The 23235-nt window shown below is 49.5% G+C and overlaps 1 protein-coding gene across 2 annotated transcripts in view; it reads left to right on the top strand.

The window, feature by feature from the left end:
- The first annotated feature begins 364 nt into the window (after positions 1-364).
- Positions 365-23235, top strand: part of GALNT10 (polypeptide N-acetylgalactosaminyltransferase 10) — a 226053-nt gene continuing 203182 nt past the window's right edge. The window contains exon 1 of one of the 2 annotated variants that reach the window (XM_061424122.1): positions 365-645. In XM_061424122.1, the coding sequence (XP_061280106.1) occupies positions 487-645 (159 nt within the window). In that variant the 5' untranslated portion in view covers positions 365-486. The remainder of the gene's footprint in view (positions 646-23235) is intronic. The other variant, XM_061424123.1, reaches the window with a different exon arrangement.

Here is a 23235-nt window from a genome sequence, read left to right on the forward strand (position 1 = left end):
CAGGAGCGCTTCCTACAGCGCGCACCAGTTAGCGCCCAACTCGCCAACTCCAGGACTTTTGCAAAGCTCCCGCGGGCGGGGGAGCCGCCGAGGAGCGGGCCGCACCATCGCTGTCCGAGAGGGGGGGAGCGGGCCGCCCTGGGCCAGTCGCCCCCGGGCGGAAGGGAAAGAGCAGCGAGAAGCCGCGGCCCAGGGCTCACGGCTTTCGGCAGCAGGCACTGAAGAGGCCGAGACGGGACATGCGGCTCGGGGAGGCTCGCGGGAGGCGGTGTCGGCGGAGCACCCCCACCCCGCGGCGGCGACGCGGTGGCGGAGCCCGGCTCCCCGGCCGGCGAGCGGCGGAAGTGCCGCGGAGTTGGAGCGGGGCCGGCGCCGCGGTCGCTTCTCTTCGCAGAGCTGCTGCCGCCGCCGGGCGGACGGGCGGACGCGCGGAGCTGGGGGCGGCGCAGCGGGGCCGGCGGGGCGCGGCGGGGCTGACCGGCCCCGATGAGGCGGAAGGAGAAGCGGCTTCTGCAGGCGGTGGCGCTGGTCCTGGCGGCCCTGGTCCTTCTGCCCAACGTAGGGCTCTGGGCGCTGTACCGCGAGCGGCAGCCCGACGGCACCCCCGGGGGATCTGGAGCAGCGGCGGCCGCGGCCGCCGGACAGGTAAGTCCCCAGTTGCCATGGAGTTGGAAACACGCTCTCCCTGATTTCCCTTCCAGCCTTCGGTTGGTTCCTTACTTCGCCGTCCGCTGTCTCCTCAGAGTCAGCGCCAGAGACTCCTCTGTTCTTCCCATTGTTTTAGATGGGAAAGTTGAGGCTCAGAGAAGGGCAGGGATTGTCCCCGGTATTCAGAAACCGAACCAGAACTACAAACCAGGACTCCTGATGCCCATAGGTCACCATCCTCTTTTCTGTTCCATTTCTCACCTCTTCAGCATCTCTCCCTTTTGGAAGATCCTGTCTGCATCCCCGTATCCCAGGATGGCACCTTCTTCTGGAGGTGCCAGTCCTTCTGTTTGGTGTCCAGGTCTTTTCTGTCCCCCGCCCCCCACCTGCTGATCCAAGTGTTTCCTACTCAGGTCAGCCCCTTTCTTGTTTACTCATGTGCCCAAAGAAATCTCTGGACCTCCTTCCTCTCCACAGTATTCACCCTCCCAGCCTTCTTTCTTTCCCAGATCCTGTGGATTCCTTGGAAGATGCAAAGATCATGCTCTCCTTGGAGCTTCAGGCCCTGGAAGATGGGGGTGTTTCAGCTCCTGCTCTTTGAGGGACCTGCTGCCTTTGACTTTCTGGGCGTCCAGAAGTGGGAGCTATGGTGGGAGGACCCCCCAAATTCCTCAGAAGCTATTTGTGCTCAGGGTCCTGAGCATGGAACATCAGATGCTTTCCCTGTCCCTTCTCAGAGTACTACCTGTGGCCCCTTCTGAACTTGTCCAGGCTGATAGGTGTGGTGTTTTTTGTAGCCAAGACTGGGATTTTAATTATTTTTGCCTCCTCTGAACTCAGTTATGTACGTGTGTGTGTGTGTGTGTGTGAGAGAGAGAGAGAGAGAGAGAGAGAGAGAAAGAGAGAGAGAGAGAGAGACGAGTACATATAGACTGATAGCAAAAACTCTGTCACATCACTCCTACTCTCAGCTCCTGGCTCAGTAGGTGCCAGTCAGGATATATACGCGTGAACTGTTTCACACAGTGGGACATTGCAGTTTTTCTTGTGGGATTTGTTTTGTCCCATGGCAAGTAGATAATTTTGCATCAGGGTTGAACTTGACTGATGGTTGGCAGACAGGGGAAGAGACTGACTTTGGATGGTTTGCCCTTATCTTCCCAGGTTCAGGCTGCTGTCTTATGTACAGAGGGCTCTTTATGACAGGGCTGACCAATTTGAGGGCAGCCTGTCGTTTTGGTAATTGTTGCAAACCATCCTGGAGGACCTGGTTACTCCTTCTGGGAGATCTTCCTGTTTGGAAGCCAAAGCCCCAACTCCCTTCCTAAACCCCCAGTTCAAACCCTGACAACTGACTTAGACCCCTCTCTCTTAAATTCTGTATCCGTATGGGTTTTTCCTGCGTGAAATCTGTTCCCACCCTGGAGCAGCATCAGGGGCAGGAGGTCAGGGTTCTGTCCTCAGCTTTACTATTAACTTGCTGTGTGTATCTTTGACCACCTCCCATCTCCCTACTCGAGCTCCCCTTTCTCCATCTGTGAAATGTGGTCTCTGGTCCAGTGATACCTACCATAAGTGAGTCAGTGTGGAGGACAACAACCACTTCTGTTTTCCTTTCCTGAGGCAGGAGCCCTTTGTAGCATCCCTGGCTGTGAGGGCTCCATCTTGGACACAGCCCCAGATCAAGGGGGCATTGTCCTGCCCAAGTGCAAACTCTCCTTTGGAATAGCTGTAACCAGTTCTAAAATAGCTCCTGACATTCTGCTTCTGCCCAGAGAAAGCCCTCGTATTTCATCTGCTGTGGATGCCAGAGACGTCCTGATTTTCATTTTCTATAGACCCAGATGTGTAGAGAGAAGGTCAAGGTTAACTGCCGGTTTGGCCTGAGCTTTCAAAGTAAATTACTCTCTTGCACAAGAGGGGATTGATGGAGTACGGCAGCCTTTGGGGCAGAGAGAGGGGAGCAACAGCTGGGCGCTGCTTGGAGCTCGTAACTGAAATGGACAGAAAGACTTATCTAGGAAGGTCTAGTTCTGTTCGTTTCTTTTGCTTTAGAATATCATGAAGCGGGAGAGAAGCCAGAAGTGGAAAAGGGGTTTGGTGGTGATGGTACGTGGTAGCAACTAATGATCTTTGCTTTAGAGGAAATAGTGTGTCTCCTGGGAGCAGCAGAATGGAGCTGTTTCCTGAACGACCAGCTCTTCTAGGTGCTATAGGATTCGGCATTCGTCTGCTGCCTTTCAGGAACACTCTGCCAAGTTTCCACACAGCCCCTTTGTGTTTCACTCTCCTGCAGATGCACAGTGCTCGGCTTGGCCCCCAGTCCCTTTAAATGTCAGCTGGCCTCGAGAGAGGAGGCTGACTTCTCACAGCACTGAGGTTCCATCTCACATCCCAGAGGGCTGGAACGTGCACAGACCACGTCAGGCTGCTATCTGGGGAATCTGGCATCTGGAGCACACACAGCTTCTTTCAACAGAGCTGACCAGTTCTGAGCTCAGCTTGTCACTCTTATAATTGCTGAGAATCATCCCAGAGCACCTCACTGATCTTTCAGGTACAAATAACTACAGAGGCTGTGGAGGGAAGTCAGACAACGGACTTTACCCAAATGAAAACTGTATTCCTTGTGGGTTTGGGGGAAGTTTCTCTGATAGTAACATACCCACTGTTTTAGTCCTTTAACTCTTTGATTTCTCCACTGGATTAAAGAATACAGGATTTTGAACTCAGAAGGTTTATCATCTGCTAGAATGTAAGTCTCTGTAACTCATACTTGCTTATGCTGGGTGTACCACTGGAGCCGGGTAGGGCAATGAATTTGTAAAGGACACAAAATGCTTCAAGGATTTGAGCATTCCTTTGGTTAGACAGCTGGCTTCTTGGAAAGTTGCAAAACCAAGCAAGAAAAGTCAGTCTTGAAGCCATCTTCATTTTAATTTGGGGGTGCCTCTCCTTCCTAGTCCCAGTCTGTTTAACATCCTGGTTTAATTCTCTGGTCTGTTTCACATTCCAGGCTTGGGAGCTGGCTATTAAAAACCTGTGTTAAAGAAATATGATGCAGTTCCTCCCCATTTCTGAGCCTTAATCTCTTATGAAAATGACTTCATTGGATAATAGCAGCTTGCAGTAGAAGTTGGGATAATGGAATACCAATGGGATAAGAAGGTGGGATAATAGAATACCAATGACTTTAATTTTCAAATATCAAGAATTTTTCCTTATTGTGCAGAGCTGAACTTTATTCTTAGAACATCCAGAAATCAAAACTTCCCTCCTCCCCCCACCCCCTTTTTTTGGCTTCCTGGTGGCAGAGTCTTACCCATCAGGAAGTGAAGGACCCTAGAAATGTCACCAGGGAATGACTTACTTCCCACAGAGGGGCTGGGATCCTTTAGATTGCTAATCCCTTCTCAGTCTGCTTGCCCAGTTGAAATTTGATGCTGCTGGGGAAGGGTTGTTGATTTACCTGAGCAAATCTGACTTCCTGCATTCCTTTATCATCCTAGGCTTGCAGGTTCCCAAGGAGCCCAGCGGAGGAAGGTCTGGGAACAGAGGCCTGGGTTTTACTTGAGTCTCTTGCCCTAAACTCACTATGTGATCTCAGGAAAGTGGTTTAACCTCTCTGGGCCTTAGATTCTCCATCTGTGAAGTGAGGGCTTAGATTCAGAAGAGGAAAGGTCAGTGTGTGTCAGAAGAGCATTTCCCCTTCCCTGGCCAGGGCAGACATTGCTAATCAGTCTCTTTTCCTCAAAGCCCAGACTGTGCCTCAGCTGTTTCTAAATGCTGCTATTTAAGTGGAGTTAATGGCATGTTGAATCTCATCTGCAATGGAGGGGATAGATACTTTATTAGGTCTTTCCCAACTCCAGTGTCCTGGGGTTCTGTGAGTTTGTTTGGAAGCTTATATTGGAAAGACCTGGTTAGTAGAAGCGTGTTTAAATAGGCAACTGTATCTAACTTGTGATGAGGTCACTGCTTTAGGGACGTGTTCATACTCTAATGCCTTCTCTCAGACTGTGTTCAACCTTTAATCTGTTGGCTCCAGTGACACGATAACAAATAATGGAATCAGGAATGAAAAAGCAGAGGCCCATTTAAAGGATAACCATCTTGCTTGCTAATTGTACCTTGTCCACGGTCAGCTCTTACACAGAGATGGCATCAGGATCTCATCACTGAAAAAATGCCCTGAAGCAAACTTGGCAGCCAGAAGTATGTCCCATGGCAGCTGAATGATCATGAGGGTGTTTGCAGTGGGCTCTGAACTTTGCATATATCTGACTGTATGCCATGTATGGGGATTCCCAGGTGGCGCAGTGGTACAGAATCTGCCTGCCAATGCGGGAGACAGAAGACTCCGATTTGATCCCTGGGTCAGGAAGATCCCCTGGAGGAGGAAATGGCAACCCACTCCAGTATTCTTGCCTGGTAAATTCCACGGATGGAAGAGCCTGGCAGGCTACAGTCCATGGAGTTGCAATGAGTCGGACATGACTGAGCACACACACACACACAGGCGATATACGTGTCAGAGTCAGCAAGGGAAGAGCTGATGCCCCCAGGAGATCACAGAGATCTGCTTCACAGAGAACCTCTGTCCTCATGCCCAGGGAAGGAGGTAGCCTATACATCTCTGAGTTCCTGTGGCTAAGGAGTGCTTCATGACCTCGCCTCCCAGAAATGTCTTAGAGTAGAAACCACATCCTCTTCTCGCATATAGCTAAAGCCTTGGCACTTGGAAAACAGTCAGAACGTGTTTGCTAAATGATCTACGCATGTCAGAGCAGGAAGGGTGCCACAGAAGTTATCTAGTCCAAGCCCCGCCTATTGTAGGTACGGAAACAGGCCTGGGAGAGGGGCTGTCAGTTGCGAGAGGGAGGGATGCAGACGGAGCCCAGTTCTTCTCCGAGTTCTTTTCTAGTTCACCAAGCTTATTTTTCCCCTTGACAAGGAAACATTTTTTTCTTAATACTTGATCCTTCTCTACGATAATATCCCTCTTGAGCCAAGATTATCAGTCTCAGTTTTGGAGGCTAGTACTTATTGAGACCGATAATCTGCTGGAACTTGCTGGGTTGTAAGTGTTTGTTTTTGTTTTTTGCAAATCTATTTTTGTAAATTGTCTTCCTGAATTTTTGCAGTTTTAAAGTAAGTGAAAAATATTAAATATGAAGGTGGCAGTGGGATCCAGCAGGGCAGTAGAGGAGTTAAAAGGATACGTAGCATGTGGCACCATTAGTGCTCCCGTGGCAGGCAGAGCCAGTCTGTGTTTAAGAGCCATGTCAGGCTCTGTCAGTTGAAGTTAACAGAATGAATTAAGTCACGTGGGCTGAACCAAGTAAGGACCTATACTGCTCTTTGCAGTATAGTATCAGCACTTTGCAACTCTGTGGACTGTAGCCCTCCAGGCTCCTCCATCCATGGGATTCTCCAGGCAGGAATACTGGAGTGGGTTGCCATTTCCTCCTCCAGGGGATCTTCCCGATCCAGGGATGGAACCCATGTCTCCAGTGTTTCCTGTATTGGCAGGCGGGTGGGTTTTTTACCACTAGCGCCACTTAATGGAATATATTAATTCCTGTCATTGCAGTGGACTTCAGGTGTGGTGTGATCTAGAGGTTCACATTCTAGACTGAGCCCCTAAGGTAGCAAAGAAATGGTTGTAGCTCTATCTGATCTCATGTCCACACCTAGATCCTAGAAGAGAGAGAGAGTCTGTCTCTTCTGGTAGCATCTTTATAAGAGAGTAGAAACTTGTTTCCTGTACACTCTAGCAAGACGCCTTAGGTGTTATTGGCTCAATTTGGATGTAACCATGCACACTTGTCAGGAGGAAGGGCTCTGCTGAAGGACCTAACCTACTCTGGAGCTAGGGATGGGGCCAGGCCACTCCAATCACAGGAAGAGCAGTGTCTGGGGACAAGAATCTGGATCCTCTTGTGGGGAGGAGGGGAAATAAAATCTAGGGATGAAGCCAACAATTGTCAACTCCAGAATCCTGCTGACACAGTGTCCCAGGCAGTCACTACTGGGGCATCAGATTTGGGCCTCGAGGCAGAACCTCTTTGCCATCTTGGACTCAGTTCTGGCTACTGAACCTGCAGTCTGGAGGTCCCTGTTCTCATCCCAGCCCTGCCACCCCTGGCTGAGACATTCCCTCTGCGGGTCTCAGTGTCTTCCTGGGAAAAGCTCGGGCGCAAATGCTTCCAGCATAATTTAAGTAGAGGGTTAAGACGAGGAGCAGTTAAAAGCTGCCTTTATTTCATCTTATGAGTTCTGCAGCCGCCTGCCTTTCCCCTCACAGAGCTATCCCTCTCCCTCATCCCCCTGCCCCCCATTAAAAGGCAGTTCATTGAAAATTTCTCTCAAGCTGAAAAAGAACTTCTGTCTCTTCAGCTTCCACTTTTTTTTCTGCCTGGCCCTTCTTAGCTGGAGGAGGCGGAGTGTTCATACTTTGAAAGCTAGAGGAAGCTAAACAATTCCGCTTGCTGTGATGGGTGGGTGTGTATTTATGACTGTGTAGCTTTCTCTCCATGTGTCTCTCTCCTCTCTCTTATCTTTGGATGGTTCCTGTTTGCTGCCCTCTGCTGAGTATAGACAGTAGAGAGAAGGGGAAAAGCAGGCCCATTTTTTCCTTCCCTTGGGTTCTGAGAGAATTCTGAGCTTCATATGCTAAATTGTCTTCAGATTTCTCAGATGGTAGAAACTACAGTATGAAATGACACCAACAACACGGTGATGATGTGGATGATAATGAAGATAATAATGTTAATGATAATGATTAACAGCAGCCACTGTTTGTTTAGCACTCATTCTGCTAGATGTTAGACTAATAAACCCTTTACCTGTACATCCTGTTAAGTACTCACAATTATAAACAGGTGGGAACCAGTGAAGGCATGGAGGCTCACAGAGGTACAGATATTTGTCCAAGGATGCACAGCCTGTGGTTGTTGAACTGGTATTTGAGCCCATGAGTCTCTAACCCAGAGCTGAGGCCAATCAGAGGCCCTGCTTTCCATGCCACCCCTCCACCCCGAGATCTGTGCAGACGGGAGAGACCATGGCTCTCAGACTGAACTTCCTTGGTGGCGGAGGATGAGCCCACAAGGTCACTTGGTGACTTTGAAGAGGAGCCTTCACCCTACCCTGCTGAAGCCCCAGTGGCAAAGTGACTCCCTAGTGCCCCTGGATTGAGATTCTGTGGGGCAGTGTGTAGGGCTCTAGTTTTGGAGCTGCACTTCCTGATTCAGATCCCTACCCTTGGGCAAATCACTGGACCTCCATGCCAGGGATTCTTGGCCTGTGCAGTGGGCATCATGTTAACTGTATAGTGGTGGGCATTCTGAGGGTTGGATGAGTCACCGCAGGTGGAGCCCTGAGCACCAGGCCTGATACAGAAAGCACTCAGTGAACGTGGTGCTGCTGCTACTTGTGGCCAGTGCCTGGCTCAGAGTAGGGGTCCATTCTTTGTAGCCTTCCTGTGGCAGAAGTAGGGAGGGATGCTTACATTGTCATTGTGTGGAAGGTGGATAGGTGGTTGGCCTCATGGCACAGACTTCACCAGTGGAGCAGGGCCAGATATATCTCTAATTATTATTTAGGGGTGGGAGAGATCATGCATGCACAGGCTGCTCTGTGTACCCCACTGCCTGACTCTTTAGAATCTGAAGTAATCATTGGCTGTGCCCACCTACTTCCTCATTTGGGAGAGAATACAGATCCTCTTCATCCATCTAGGTGATATTAGCCACTTCCAGGAAGCATTCTTTGGTTACTCCAGCCGCCAGGAGTCGCTCACCCTGCCTTAGTTCCTCTGAGCCTTGGCATTCTCTGCCCACTTAGACCAGAGGCCCTTCCAGAAAGGCATGGTCTTGTCTGTCTGTCTGCTTCTCCCTTCCTGCCCCTGTCCATGTGTTCCATGAGCCTCTGGACCTCCATGTACCTGCTCCCTTGCCTTTGACACCATTCTTCCCTGCTACCTGGCCCCTAAACCCGACTCACTCCTGCTGGGACAGCTTTAGGAAGCAAGTCTCTCCTCTGAGCCCTTTATGAAAGTGTATCATGCAGCGTAGTCAGCGTTTTTGATCTGTCCAAACCATCTGCTCCTGAAAGCAGGAGCAAGCCTCCATTCTAGTCACCCTCTCTTGATTGCCCTAAGTATTTGCTGAGGGACTGAGGAGCAGGCAGGTGAGTGAGTGATGTGTGCATGCTAGGTGACTGCTGGCCAGGTCCAGGAAGCCTGGCCTCAGAGAACGGGTCTTTTGCAACTGCAGGGCGCTTCAGCATCCCCTAGGAGCCTGTTAACAGTGGAGGCTCCAGGGCCCATGCCCAAGGAGCCTGCTTGAGCCTGTCTGGGGTGGGCCAAGGAGCCTGTATTCAGTAGATCCTGCTGAGAGTACAGCAGGGAAATCTCTCCGCCCACATCCCCAGCTTGTCAGCACCCCCAGAAGGCGGACCTTGCCTTCCTTCCCAGGTGCTCACTCCTCTCCTCCCAGGAATGCTTTGAACAGCTATTCCTGGGGAGTGCATTTATCTGCACTTTCTCTGAGTTGCCAGCCGGTTCTCCCTGAGGGACTCTGGTGTCTGTTAATAGTGGCACAGTGTCAAATGCAGACAGCTCAGAGTCCGGGATTGGCATCCGGGATGAGCCATGCATTTTGCAAATCACTTTGCAGTGAGGGGCAAGGACTCTCTAGGGGCACTAATGCTCCACTTTCCATTCGTGCCTGTGATCTGCTGCCCTTCCAGGATGGGTGCTCTGCCATCCTGCTGTGGGGATGGGGTGAGATGCCCACAAAGGGGGCAGGTACTAAACTCAGGGCCTTCTTGGGGAAGGGTCGCATCATGGAGACCCTCAGGGACTCTCCCTTGATCTGGAAACAGCATGCAGTTGTGAACCAGCCCCCTGATTCCCAGACCCTGCTCTCCTTGCTCCTAAAAAGAGCACAACCAGCACCGCTTCCTCATGTCATGAGCAGAGAGGTTCCGTGACACGTCCGGGGCCACAGAGCTGGGAAGTGATGGAAACAGGATCCAGACCAGGTGTCTCCCCGGAGCAGAGCAGAGCGCACAGCCCGAGGCTTCTTCCTGCTGCCTCACCACCCAGTGGACCTCTGACCCTGGGTGACTCCATCCTCTTCTCCAGACTGGAGGAGGCCACAGAGGGAGGTTATCGTGAGAGCCCCATGAGCCTGGTTCTTGGGTCTCGTGGAGGCCACAGAGGGAGGTTATCGTGAAAGCCCCATGAGCCTGGTTCTTGGGTCTCGTGTTGGCTCTGGAATGCTCTTCCGTGAGCTGGCTGCCTCCGTGCAGGGTTGCAGCAGGTCCCACAGCTACCCGGGAGCCTCACTCCTGGGCAGCTTCCCTAGAAGCCTAGTTAACCAGGGTTGTGTGTTTGGGCTGGTCTGCCTCCTGGAGGAGGAGAGGCCAGGGCCGTGGAGCAGAGGGGCCTGGCGGGGCTTTGGAGGAAGGGGTTTCTTAAAGGGAACAGGTTGGAAACATCTGGTGGCGAAGTGTGTGTGAAAATTACTTCCTGCTGCTGAAGCACATTGTATGCGTTCAACTGAAAACTGTAATTTTTGCATGTCTCCTCCTGAGTATTGATCAGTCCGCTGCTGACAGTTAAAATGTGTACGTGTACGCACGTCTATTTGTGAAATAACCAGTTTCTAAATTTGGCACCTAACTTTGGTGAAAAGTTAGTGACTCTGTTTTTGAGACACCAGGGGCTGCAGTTTGAATTCCTAGTTATTTTATTGGTAATAAACCTTAATGGCTGTCTCCTTCAGAGAACTTTTTACTTATTACTTTATAATATAAAGTAATTATAAACTTCTTATTACTTTATTTCACCTTCGTATTATAAGGTGATAATACGAAGGTGAAATAAAAAAACACCTTACATGGTGCTTTTTTGGAGATTGCAAACTGGTGGCCTGTGGGCCACATGTAGCCTAAAGGTGTGTTTTGTATGGTTAACCCAATGCTGGCCATATATGGTTGGGTGTCTCTATTTTTAAATGTTAGTAAGTTGTCAGTACGTAAAACATTGAAATACTTTACATTTAAAAAAATCTTTTCGTGCTCTTGGAAAAGAACGGAAGAGCCTAGCATCACAAAAAGTGGCTGCATCTGGGAGCAGCTGCCCCTCTAGACAGGCTCCAGCTCTTGAGTTGGCCGCCGCCCCCACCACACTTTGTGATCTCAAACCTGGCTTCTTCACCTTTTCATGTAACTGGCCTCTGGGGACATTTGAGTTTGGGAGCCCTACTTTATAAAACTTGTGTTCAGTTTGTTCTCTGCCTCATGGTAGAGGCAGGATGAAGTTTATGATACCCACTTGACAGATGAGACAACTGCAGTTCAAAGAGCATGAGTGAGCAAGTAAGCTGAGGTTGGTCCTTCTGAGTGTAAACCTAACGCACTTTCCAGGGGAGTGAAAATGTGGTTACTTGGAAATGTAAAATATAAGCTTTAGGCTCTTGAACAGACTCAGTTAAGTTTCTACCTGAGTGATTCCTGCTCTGTGTGAGCCTAGGAACCACTTGCCCTGCCTCTGTCTCTCTAGCGGTTCTGAGTTTGAGGTCCACCTCGTCTAACATAGTTCGTTCCAGCTGTGTCAGGGGCCGCCGTTGGTTCATTGGAACTAATGTGAACACAGAGTCTACTGTGTTTTCTCCCTGTGTTTCTTGGCATGTTAGGGAACCCCAGTATGTACATTCCTGCTATAGGGGGTGTGTTAGGAGTCTGTGAAATGAGAGGAAAGACGCCTTTCCCAGCAGAAACGGCCTTTGGGAGGGGGGCCTTCAAAGGCATCCAGGGGCATTTCTGGAAAAGAGAGCCTGTGTGAGGGCAGTTCACTGAATGCAGCCACCTGGGTCTCTGAGTAAAGGGGCCTCTGCTACGGAGGAGTGGCTGCAGCTCTGTCCAATCTCTCCCCACCCTGGCCCCTTTCAGGAACCTTCCCTTAGTGGTTCTAGGTGGCTGCTGGTGGGGTGGTGGAGGGTGGGGGTTGGGGCCAGTCTGTGTGCTGGCCAGTCCTGGGCCAAGAGTTCAGTCTCTTTCTGCCCTGGCTCCACAGTTGTGCTATGCTACGCTATGCTAAGTCACTTCAGTCGTGTCTGACTCTGTGCGACCCCATAGATGGCAGCCCACCAGGCTCCCCCGACCCTGGGATTCTCCAGGCAAGAACACTGGAGTGGGTTGCTATTTCCTTCTCCAATGCATGAAAGTGAAAAGTGAAAGTGAAGTCGCTCAGTCGTGTCCGACTCTTAGCGACCCCATGGACTGCAGCCTAATAGGCTCCTCCGTCCATGGGATTTTCCTAGCAAGAGTACTGGAGTGGGGTGCCATTGCCTTCTCTGACAGCAGTACTGGTAACCCCCATTAATCATTACAGTCTTGCTGCCTGCTGTGCCCCATGCTCATCTTCTCTCTCCACTGTACTGAGTGCTCTTCTTCTCGTGTTCAGTCATGTGGGTTCTTTACCACTCTGCCACCTGTGAAGCCGCTAAGTGCTCTTACTGTGGTCGTTTTGCAGATGGCAAAACGGGCTCAGGAAGCATGAGTAACCTCTCAGGTCTGCAGAGGAAACACGTGGTGGGACCCAGACTCAGACTTCTGACTCTCAAACCGTGCTTAACTGCCTCTTCACTACCCCGTTTTATTGACGCCTGTGGCAAGTCATTTGACCTCTCTTGGCCCCCATTTCTTCACCTGTAAAGTGGGGATAATAGCTTCTTGGCACGTGAACCAAGGACAGGTACAAGAGCCTTGTAAACTTTCATACCTGGAACTCTTCCTGTGCCCTTCCCTTTGGGCCATTGCCAGATCTTGCCATCTGCTGGGTGAGCTTTCCTGCTGGGAAGGCCAGAGTCGGCCCCACACATCTGGGGTGCACCTCCCCTGACCTCCCTGTCCCCAGCCTGATTCTGGCTAGGCCACTGCTCTTCTCCTCCCCTGGCAGTGGGAGAGGCGGTGGAGCCCTGCCAGGAAACAATAGGGCACATTAAGAAGGCTGGCAGGTGCCAAGAGAGATATTAAAGGGACATTTGATTGTTTTCACCCTAATTGTTGGGCTTTTGCTTTCTCTCTCTTTTCTCTGTAGGAGATAAGGGGACCACAAACCCGGGTGTGGATTTCTTCCCTTTGTGGTTGATGGGGGCTCTCTTTGACTTTGGGTGTGATACACCTCTTTCAGCCCCTCTGATTCTCAGCCCTCTCTTCTCTCTGTGTGTCTCTCTTCCTCTTCCCCTGCCCCCTCCCCAGCTGTCCCCCCTCTGCTGTGTGTGGCTCTCTGAGCAAATATGATGAAAGATGAGACTGCAGAAGCCATCTGCCTACCACTGTGAAATCCACGATCCTAAGGGGGACTGTTTTTCATCTTGCTCCGACTCCCTCAACTGCATCCCTGCCAAATGGTCAGCCATCATTGGCTTGAACACCTCCAGTGATGGGAGCTCACTTCCTTTAGCTGAGCAGAGTCCTAGGTAATCTATTGCTGCTCAGGGTGGCCTCAGAGGATTTCTCGAGTGTCCACTACCCATCTTTGCAGGCTTCTCTCAAATCTTTCCTTTCCCAGAAAGTCTTCTCTGACCTTCCTGTTAGAATTAATCTCTGTCTCTTGGAAATGTGTATAGAATTTAATTTATACAACTTTAGCGGCACGGATGTTGTCGTGCTGTTTTGCCATTTCTCTAGGCAGAGAGAAGTTATACTGAAGGAGCTTTCCCAGCAGGACAGCTGAGAGGGCTTCCACTGGAAAGAACAGGTCCCAGTGAGCTGCTATGTGGGCCTAGGCCTCCTCCTGTCTCTAGAAGTTCCACCCCCAAACGTGGCCAACGTATTTTATGTATTCTTGCAGTCCAGAGAATATTTTAGGCTTTACAGGCCATACGGTCCCTGCCACGTCTCCCCAGCCCTGTCATTTTAGTGTGAAAGCAGCTGAAGACAATATATAAAGGAATGGACATACCAATGAAACTTTATTTGCAAAATCAGACAACAGACTGGTTGGCAGGCCCTGGTTTGTTGACCCCTGTTCTGTTCTCTTCCTAGTGGAGGAAATGCCTTCAGTTGCTGTGTGACCTTGGGCAGGTCTTTTTCCAAGGACCCTCATCTCCCATTAAATGAATGAATGGACTCCTATGGGTTGAACCGTGTCCCCCACAAGAGACATGTTGAAACTCCAACCCCCAGACTCTCAGTATGTGACCTGCTTGGAAATAGGGTCATCACAGGTGTATTTGATTAGGATGAGGACATGCTGGAGCAGCATGGTCTAGTGTGAGTGTCTTGTGTAACTCACTGGTTTCCTGCTGTGAGGAGAGACACAGAGAGGGAAGACAGCCGTATGGAGTCGGGGGCAGAGATGGGAGCTGTGCTGTCCTAAACCAAGGAGGCCTGGAGCTGCCAGCAGCAGATGAGGCAGAGGCGCACCCTCCCCTGGAGGCTTTGGAGGGAGCGTGGCCTTGCCAACACCTTGCTTTTGAATTTGTAGCCTCTGACTGTATGAGACAGTCAGTTTCTTTTTTAAGCCACGTAGTTTGAGGGAGTTCTTTACGGCAGCCCTGGGAGAACCATTTTCTCATCGGATTGTTTTATGCCTGTCATGAGTGTGTTTGTGTGAAGACGGACAAAACACTGTTAGCAAAGGCAGAGATGATTGTCCTGATCTATTCCAACTACTTCAACTCCTCTTTGGTTTATGAGGAAAACGCTTACTTCCTGTGGAGGATTAGCTTATTACCCTGTACATATGTATTCTTTAGCTAAAGCCATTCTCCTTGTCAAGAGATCAGCCTTTTTTTTAAAGGGAAAAAAAAAAAAAAAAACCACTTAGCCATTAGCCTTGAATACCAATGAGTAAACATGTATTACATTCTGCCTTTTACTTAACTGTATTGTCTTTCTTTTTTTTTTTGGAGTTCCAACTACCCTGGTTTCAACCATTTATTTCTGTTTCTGGGCCCCCATTCTGTTGATTTGCGGGTGGGGGCAGTTATTACTATGTGATAGGTACGGAAAACAGCCCCTGCCTGCAGAGAGCTCCTGGTCCGTAGGGAACACAGTCAGGTTCCCAGTGGCGTGGTGCACAGGCAGTGGGCAGGAGGGGGTCAGCCCGGCGTTGTGTAGTACCAGGAGGAGGTCAGGAAGGATTTCTGAAAGGAGGTGACTTTTAGGGTGGCCCTGAGGAAGGTTAGGAATTTGGTGAAAGCACCCATGTTGGAGTTGAAGTCTGTCAGGTGGCAGAGTCACCGAACCTTCGGATGCCCAGTAGAGAGTAACTGCAGGGAGTGACGGCTGGGTCACAGGGGCTCTGACTGGAAGGCAGGGCCTCAGGACGTGGGGAAGCTGGGGATAGAGTTTGCACAGATCACCTTGGCTGGATCCGAGGTGTGCCTCACAAAGGTGAATGTGGCAACGGCAGAAGGCACCGGAGCCCAGAGCAGTAGGTGGAAGCCTAATGGGAGTGGAGGGAGAATGAGTCCATTCATTCATCCACTACACCCTGCTGTGGGCCAGCCCCTGTGCCAGGAAGACCACCAACATGCATGACTCACAGCCCCCGAGCTTCAGACACTCATGATCATGACTCCTCTGCAGGCTGCTTTGGTAAGACACAGTCCTAAGCATTTTACATCCATGATTGTTCTTAATCTTCACAGCAACTCAATGGCCAACATAAACATCCCCATTTTATAGATGAGGACACTCAGCACCAAGGACATGAAATGTTGCACCCCAGTCATACAGCTGGTCACTGACGGAGCTGTGGTTGGCCTGCAGGGTCCTGCACTTTCACCACTATACCAGCTGCATCACTCGGGATCCAGTGGGATCTTGCTCTGGTAGCGCAGATGCAGGGTTCTATGTGAGCACACAGGAGAGCCAGTTAACCCGGATGGGCAGGGGGGTGGAACAGGGAAGACTTCCTGCAGGAGGGACTCATGACCTAAGTCTTTGAAGGCAGAGCAGGGCTGGGGAGGGGTGAGGAGCAGAGGGGAAGCACAGCCAGAAGCCTGGAGTGGGGAAAACCACGTGGTGTGTACAGGGTCTCCTGAGTTCAGTGTTTTTGGCCCCTAAAAATAAACCCAGGAATGGGCCTGGGAGAGGCTGGGATGCTGGTGGGGCCAGGTCCATAGGCTAGATTCCAAACAGTGGTTCCCAGAGATGTAAAAGGTGTTAGGCAGAGAAATCAGGTAACCAGATTTGCTCTCTGATGAGTTCTGGAGATCTAGAATTGAAACAGACCTAGAAGTCATTTATGTCAGCCATTGTCAGATGTCTACCCTTGAGGCCAGGTGGGACAGGGAGCTTCCAGGATAGCACTGCAGGGCCAGAGCACTCCAAGCACAGGACGAGACCCAGAAGGCTCAGTCTTTGGTTCTGGCTTTGGGGCCTGTAGTTCTATTTCATCCAACATGTCATGATCTAGCAGATTCTGACTGAATCCTGGAATATGCCCAGGCTGACTCTGTGCTAAACACTTGACATTCCAGGAGGAAGGGTCAGGGTCTCTGCTCTCTGCCCCAGGAGCTGCTGGGCCTCTGGGCAGGTGGTTCTGGGCCTGGGTGGGGAGAGGATGCACAGTAGCCTTTGAGCTGATCTGTATGCTGTCTCCTCTCACCTCACTCCCTCCCCACCTCACCCGCAGAATTATGAGGTCACAGATTTACTTGGGTTTGAATCCCAACTCTGCCCTTTACTACCTTTGAGACTTTGGCAAAGTTATTGAACTCTGTTAAAATTTTTATGTAAATCAGGATTAAATTAATTCATATACACAAAGCACTTGAAACAGTGCCTGGCATATAAAAAGTGGTACATAGATGCTGTTATAATGTGAGGTCCAGAATTTCTTAGCCTAACTCCTCTAAATGAGGCGAATTTTAGGATTTACAACTATGTTAGCCAAGGTTCACTGAGAGGAGCGAGAACCCACCTGGTGATCTACACACAGAACTTTAGTATAAAGAACTGTTCACTGAGACAGGAGACTGGAGAAGTGAAGGATAGGCTGTTGCGAAGTAAAGCGAGCTCTAAATGTGTTCCGAAGAATGTGGGAGTAGCAGGTATAAGAGCATTCTCTAGCCTTGGCAGAGATAGAATTCCCAAGGAAGGGCTCCCTCCTGGGCTGAGAGCACTCAAGGAAGATCCTCCCCTTCCCTCACCCAGCTTCCCCCCTTGCTGAGATCTTGACTTTGTTTGGGAGGGAACAGGTGTGCTTACTGAATGGCAGAGAAGGAGCTCTGGTGCCACACCAGGGAACTGTGCTGGAGAAGGCTCTTGGTGGTGGGGTAAGCAATTCATGGTGCGGTAAGCTGTTCTTGGTGAGGTGTCTCATGGAACACATTCAGCTACCAAACTGCCCAAGGGAGTAGTTGTTAAGGGGAAGCTGCTGGTCACTGAAGCTGGATGACAGAGAACATGTGCTTGCTACCGGAGCCTGGACAGAGGTCATCTGTCCAGTGGCCTACCTCACAAATACACCAAAACCAGGATGAAAACAAAAACAAAAAAGCTTTCCTCTTGCAATGTATCTCTAGCATCTACTGATCGCTGTTAACAACATGTTATCTGCAAGGGAAAAATATTTTTTTAAGGGTCCAGGTCCTTTTTCGCACAGCTGTCGAAGAAGGTAGATTTGAAGTCGAGAGGCAATAAATTGACCAGTGGCACGAGAATCTTTCTGAATTGGGACAGTTAATACAGTGCACACACTGGATTCTGTAATAGCCCCAGCAGGGTCTCTGGTCACTCCTTACAATCATGACGTATCCCCCCCAACCCTCGCCACCCCCAACCCCATCCCCTGCCGAGGCAAAAATGTAAGAATATTCACACTAAGTGAATAAATGAAGATTATTAAGTAGCCTCGTGTCCATTCAGGTCAGGTTTTGTCATTAAACGAGTTACTAAAAAAGCTTTTGGATTCCGAAATCGAGGCTAAGGGATTGTTGACCCATATTATTTTCATTACCTTTCTCCACATAGCAGCCAGAGTGGTCTTTTGGAAATGTGAATTGTGCTACTGGCTCTCCTGGGACCCATCAGCGGCTTCCTGTTGTTCTGAGATACAGATTCTGGGCCCCTCTCCACACTGCCACCTCCACCCTCCATTCTGCTGACCTTGAACAAGCCACATAGAGCCTTTTCACACATCGTTCTCACTGCATGTCTTTCGGTTAAACTGCCCCACCACACACGCACATATGCGCAAACGGCTTGGTTAACACTGCCCCACCTTTGATATCTCAGCTTCACATGTCCCAGCCTCAGGGGAGCTTTCTGATCCCAAACCCCCACCATCACCTGTGCACCCACCAACTCTCACCCTCCTCAAGACTTTTTTCCTTTAAAGCGTCTTAGTTTGTGATGCAGAGAAGGCAATGGCACCCCACTCCAGTACTCTTGCCTGGAAAATCCCATGGGCGGAGGAGCCTGGTGGGCTGCAGTCCATGGGGTCGCTAAGAGTCAGACACGACTGAGCAACTTCCCTTTCACTTTTCACTTTCATGCATTGGAGAAGGAAATGGCAACCCACTCCAGTGTTCTTGCCTGGAGAATCCCAGGGACAGGGGAGCCTGGTGGGCTTCCGTCTATGGGGTTGCACAGGTCGGACACGACTGAAGCGACTTAGCAGCAGCAGCAGTTTGTGATGATGAAAATAATGATTAGTGATTAGTGATTAATTAATACGTCTCCCTACTACACCATCTACATCCACCATCTCCCTACGACTCTTACAATCTTGGACATGAGTTTGAGTAAACTCTGGGAGTTGGTAATGGACAGGGAGGCCTGGCACGCTTCAGCCCATGGGGTCACAGAGAGTCAGACACGACTGAGCGACTGAACCGACTGACTACACCATTAGCGCCCTGAGGACAGTGGCTGTGTCTGTTTTCTCCCTCATTATTTTATCCCCTGTACTTTTACACAGTGCCTGACGTGACATATGTGATCAGTGAGAAAATGAGCAAGCAAGCTTGGATTGGATCCTGAACTAGAAAAAGATGAGCATAAAGGGCATCATTTAGAATCAATTGGCAAAATTTGGGTATTGACAGTAGACAGTCATGTTGTGTCAGTGTTAAATTTCCTGCTTTTGATGTCGTAAGTCATAGGAAATACATACCAAAGAATTTAGGAATCAAGGATTCTTATGTCTTCAACTTTCTCTCAGATGTTTCAGGAAAAAATTATAGATACGGATAGATGGGGAGGGGGGAAAGCAAGGCAAGAGGAGGGTGGGAAAGAGACAGCAAACATGGATGAAAGGGTCGTTGTGCATTTCTTCTCTGTAAATTGGAAAGTATTTGACAACAAAACGTTTTTTGAAATGTGGTGAGTAGAAATTAATGAACGTAAGGGCAAAGGGATGCTAGGCGGAGGATCCCCTCCCCTCAAGTGTGAAGGCCAGAGGGCAGGAGTGGGGCTTGATCCCTTTAGGGAAATTTGAGGAGGGTTTGTAGCTAGAGTGTGTCCTGGGGCTGAGGAAGGACCAGGTAGGGAGGGAGCCAGAGCTCTCATCTGGTCAGCCTGAGGGACTAGAGTGCTCAGCCCATCAGCCAGCCTTCCCTTGAGTTGTCCACACCTTCCCCTCACCTCCCCCTCGACTTCCATGTGGTGATTACCGAGCAAAAGCCCGAAAGCATGAAACCTGGGTCTCCTATCTGACTTTTCTTTTAGTTTAGTAACAGTGAAGCTCTCATCCAAGTATGAGGATTACTCCCTCTCCCTTAAAACTGTGACTTTCCTGCTGTCTGCCTGTGTTGAATGCACCGTGTGGTTCCTGTTTTGGTTTTATATTACCATATAAAGTGTGGTGGCTTAACACAGCATTGATTACCTCACAGCCTCTGGGGTTCAGGAGTTTGGGCTTAGCTGAGTGGTTCTGGCTCACCAGGTTACAGTCAAGATGATAGCTGGAGCTGCAGTCCGGTGACATCTTGACCGGGATTGAGAAGTCTGCTTCTGAGATGGCTCATTCACCTGGCTGTTGGTGGGAGGCCTCAGTTCCTCCACGCCTGTATCTCTCCCTAAGGAAGCTTGGGTATACTCTCTGCATGGAAGCTTGCTTTTCCCAGAGCAGGTGATCTGAGAGAGAGGGAGCAAGCTGGAAGCCACGAACCTTCTATGACTTAGTCTCTGAAGTCACACAGTGTCACTGACACTTTATTCTCTTAGTGAGAGTGAGTCACTGAGTTCAGCCTACTTGCAAAGAGAGGAGAACTAGTCCCCGCCTTTTGAGGGAGGAGTGTGAAAGAAAACTATCGAACAGTTCCTGAAGGCCCTACTGTGTGCTTGGCATTGTAGGTGGTTGAAGGGATCCATGGCACGGATCATTCTGTCCTCTGGATGTTTTCATCTGTTTAGGAAAGTAAGATGTGCTCTGAAACTTGTGATAAGAACCAAGATATCCATGGCAAACCAAGTCAGAATTGATAGCAAAGGAGGGCCCTTTATAGCAGGTGACATCAGGCCTGGGCCTTCAGGGTGAACAATAATTCCCTTGGTTCTTGACCCTGATGGTCGGCACCATTGTATGCGACAAAGAGTACTGATGGTAGCGTTTGGTATTTTCACCATGATGGGCACTGGGCCGAGCAGGACTGCCTTATAGCACATCTCCATTTGTGAATAGCATTCCTTAGAGCTGTGAAACGAGGCAGTCCTGATGCTGAGAGCTTCATTTATGTTATCTCATTTATTGCTTTGAACATTCTTACAACATTACTGTTATTATTCCCATTTTACAGATGACAAGGGTAAAGTTTAGAGAGATTAAATGACTTCTGTAAGATCACATAGCTGTAAATGGCAGGGAGTTAAGACCACAGGCCTTGTAGGCTTAAATTCCAGCTCCCTTACTTTAGAGCTTTAGAGCCTTAAGCAAGGGACTTTAACCTTCCTGTGTCTCAGTTACCTCATCTGTAATATGCGTATAAAACTATTTAATGTTCTCCACTCAGTGCCTGGCATGGGGTCAGTATTAGCTATTGCTGCTCTCATTATCAGCTCAGATAGGCAGCTGTGCTGTCCTCAAGTTCTTCCCATTAGTTTGTTGTAAAGGGTTGAGATGAGAACCGCAAGTGGTAGCTACAGCCACCCCATCTTGTGCAGAGACCATGAATTTGAATGGAAAAACAACTTGTCCAGGCTGAACATGCCAGCAGGGCTTAAGTGACTGTTTCCAATTTCTGCTTTATTTCCAGGAGAAAGTGAATGCTTCAAGAGGGATACCTGCCCGTTGACTCCTCTGTGTTGGAGGAGGGCCAAGGGGTGGCCAAGCTGGGTTTAGAGGCTAAACTAGAGTTGGCAACTTTCTTGGGAAGTGCTTTCCCTGTTGAGAAGCAAGGAGCACTGTATTGGATCTGCTGCTGCTGCTAAATCGCTTCAGTCGTGTCCAACTCTTGTGCGACCCCATAGACGGCAGCCCACCAGGGTCCCCCGTCCCTGAGATTCTCCAGGCAAGAACACTGGAGTGGGTTGCCATTTCCTTCTCCAATGCATGAAAGTGAAAAGTGAAAGTGAAGTCACTCAGTCGTGTCCGACTCTTAGTGACCCCATGGACTGCAGCCCACCAGGCTCCTCCGTCCATGGGATTTTCCAGGCAAGAGTACTGGAGTGGAAGAAGTGCCATCGCCTTCTCTGTGTTGGATCTAGGTCAGGATAAAAGTCTGTGCTGTGTGTCCTTGAGCCATAATTGGCTAACCTAAACCTTTCTGGGCTCCAAGGGCCTCTTTTACTAGACGAGCTTGGCAACCTCTCCCCTCCAGGGTTCTCCATCAGCAAGAAGATGGGTGTTTTGAAACCCTCCATACAACTCAGGTGCTAGCCTTTGGGACTCTTCATTCTCTTCCAAATGAGTCTGGAGGAATTGTGGCTACTTTAAGTACTTGGAATACAGAAATGCTGTTTGATGGGAGTCACTCCCCCTACTACCCACGCCCTCTTTGCTAAAACATTCTGGAGAAAAATCAGTTTCAGTCTTAATTCTGAGGATCAAAACAGCTTCCAAACAAAATCAAGAACCAGGTGGATCTCTTTTTGAAAATCCAAACCTGATACTCAACCTAGGGGACGTATCTTTTAGAATTAGCCTTTTTTTCCTTCTTTAATGAATTGGCATTTGTCTTCTGTGCCAGTTCGTTATGGAATTCATCCGTATGTTTCATTCACTGTGATCTCAGAAGCAGTGTGCACTCATGCCACACGCCCGCCCTCACCCACCCCGCCCCATGGGAACAGCAGAACCTAACTTTGAAAAAAAACTTCCTCCTTTCATTTTCTCACTTTGAACTAAAGTGCTTCCTTTTTTGTAAACTTAAAAAAAGAGGCTAATTTTTTTTCTTTTTAAAATTTGGATGTGCATGAACCAGTTTTTAGAAGGATTATTGCACATCTCAGTGTATCCGTCACCCCCCGGAGGCTCTGAGTGAGTCCCCTCTGAATCATCTGGTGGCGCAAAGCGATGGACCGGGCATCTGGAGGCTCCTCAGTGTCTCTCCTCCATTTTCTCCTTGTTAAGTTGTACTACCGGTGAGATGAAAGAGGGAGAGGCTGAGGGAAGAGGAGGAGGAGGAGGAGGAGGAGGAAGCGAAATGTCAGCCAGGAGCCTGGGGCTGTCAGCGATTTCTGCTCCCCAGCTGTCTGACCGAAGAGCAATTACCTAAGCTCAGAGCCCCCATCCCATCTCTGAAATGGGGATAATGACAGCAGTTGCTGTGTCTCAGGGCTGTGGCCATGATTACCTGAGAAAATGTATGTGGGGGAAAATGTGTGATAAATGCCGTTATACTCTTGTTGGTGCTGAAATAGGATTGTGTACATGTGTAACTTGTGTGATTTAAAAATATATATTTTTTAAGGGTTGGTTTTATTTGTAGAAACAGAGTTTGAGTCGGAAGGGAACCTTAGAAATCTTTCAGTAGGACGTCTCACCCTGGGGAGGCGTCCTCTCCGCAGCAGCCTTCAAAGGTAGTCATCTGGTCTTTGCTTGAATAGCTTCAGGGACGTGGAGGCCACCACCTCTCCCTTTTCTTCGTTCTCTTCATCACCCCAACGCTTTCATTCTTCCAGATACAGGACAGACAAGTGATTTTTCTTTTCCCCTAGATAGACAGCAAAAGAATAATGTCACGGTTAAAAATGAATGAGCGTGCCGTGGCATGCATTATGCAGATCTGCCGTCTGTACATATGGCTGCTGCAGGTATATTCGCTGCTCTCTAAACCATCTGAATTGCTTGTTTGAGGGGATCTGGTGTTCTCTTTACCAGAAGCTTCTAAGTTATGAGGACTAAGCCTTGCAACAGGGGGAGGACCCAGCAAGGCCCCCTTTGCTTTGAATTCCTTTCTTTTTTTCAGCTGGGGGTTCTTCTAGCTCTAGGTAGATGCGGATTTATCTGAGGAGTAGTGTGTGGCAGTAATTGTTACCTTCTCTCCTTTCCCTCTTGACTTTTCCCTCTGAAGTAGGAAGACAGGGGCACTTGGTGGATAGCCCCTCGGCCTCAGGCCTGCTTTTGGCATTAGTCTTTTCAGACCTTTCTGCTTAGGATGTAATGGTGAGGACGCA

This window comes from Bos javanicus, chromosome 7 (genome assembly GCF_032452875.1).
Source record: "Bos javanicus breed banteng chromosome 7, ARS-OSU_banteng_1.0, whole genome shotgun sequence".
Classification (NCBI taxonomy): Eukaryota; Metazoa; Chordata; class Mammalia; order Artiodactyla; family Bovidae; genus Bos; species Bos javanicus.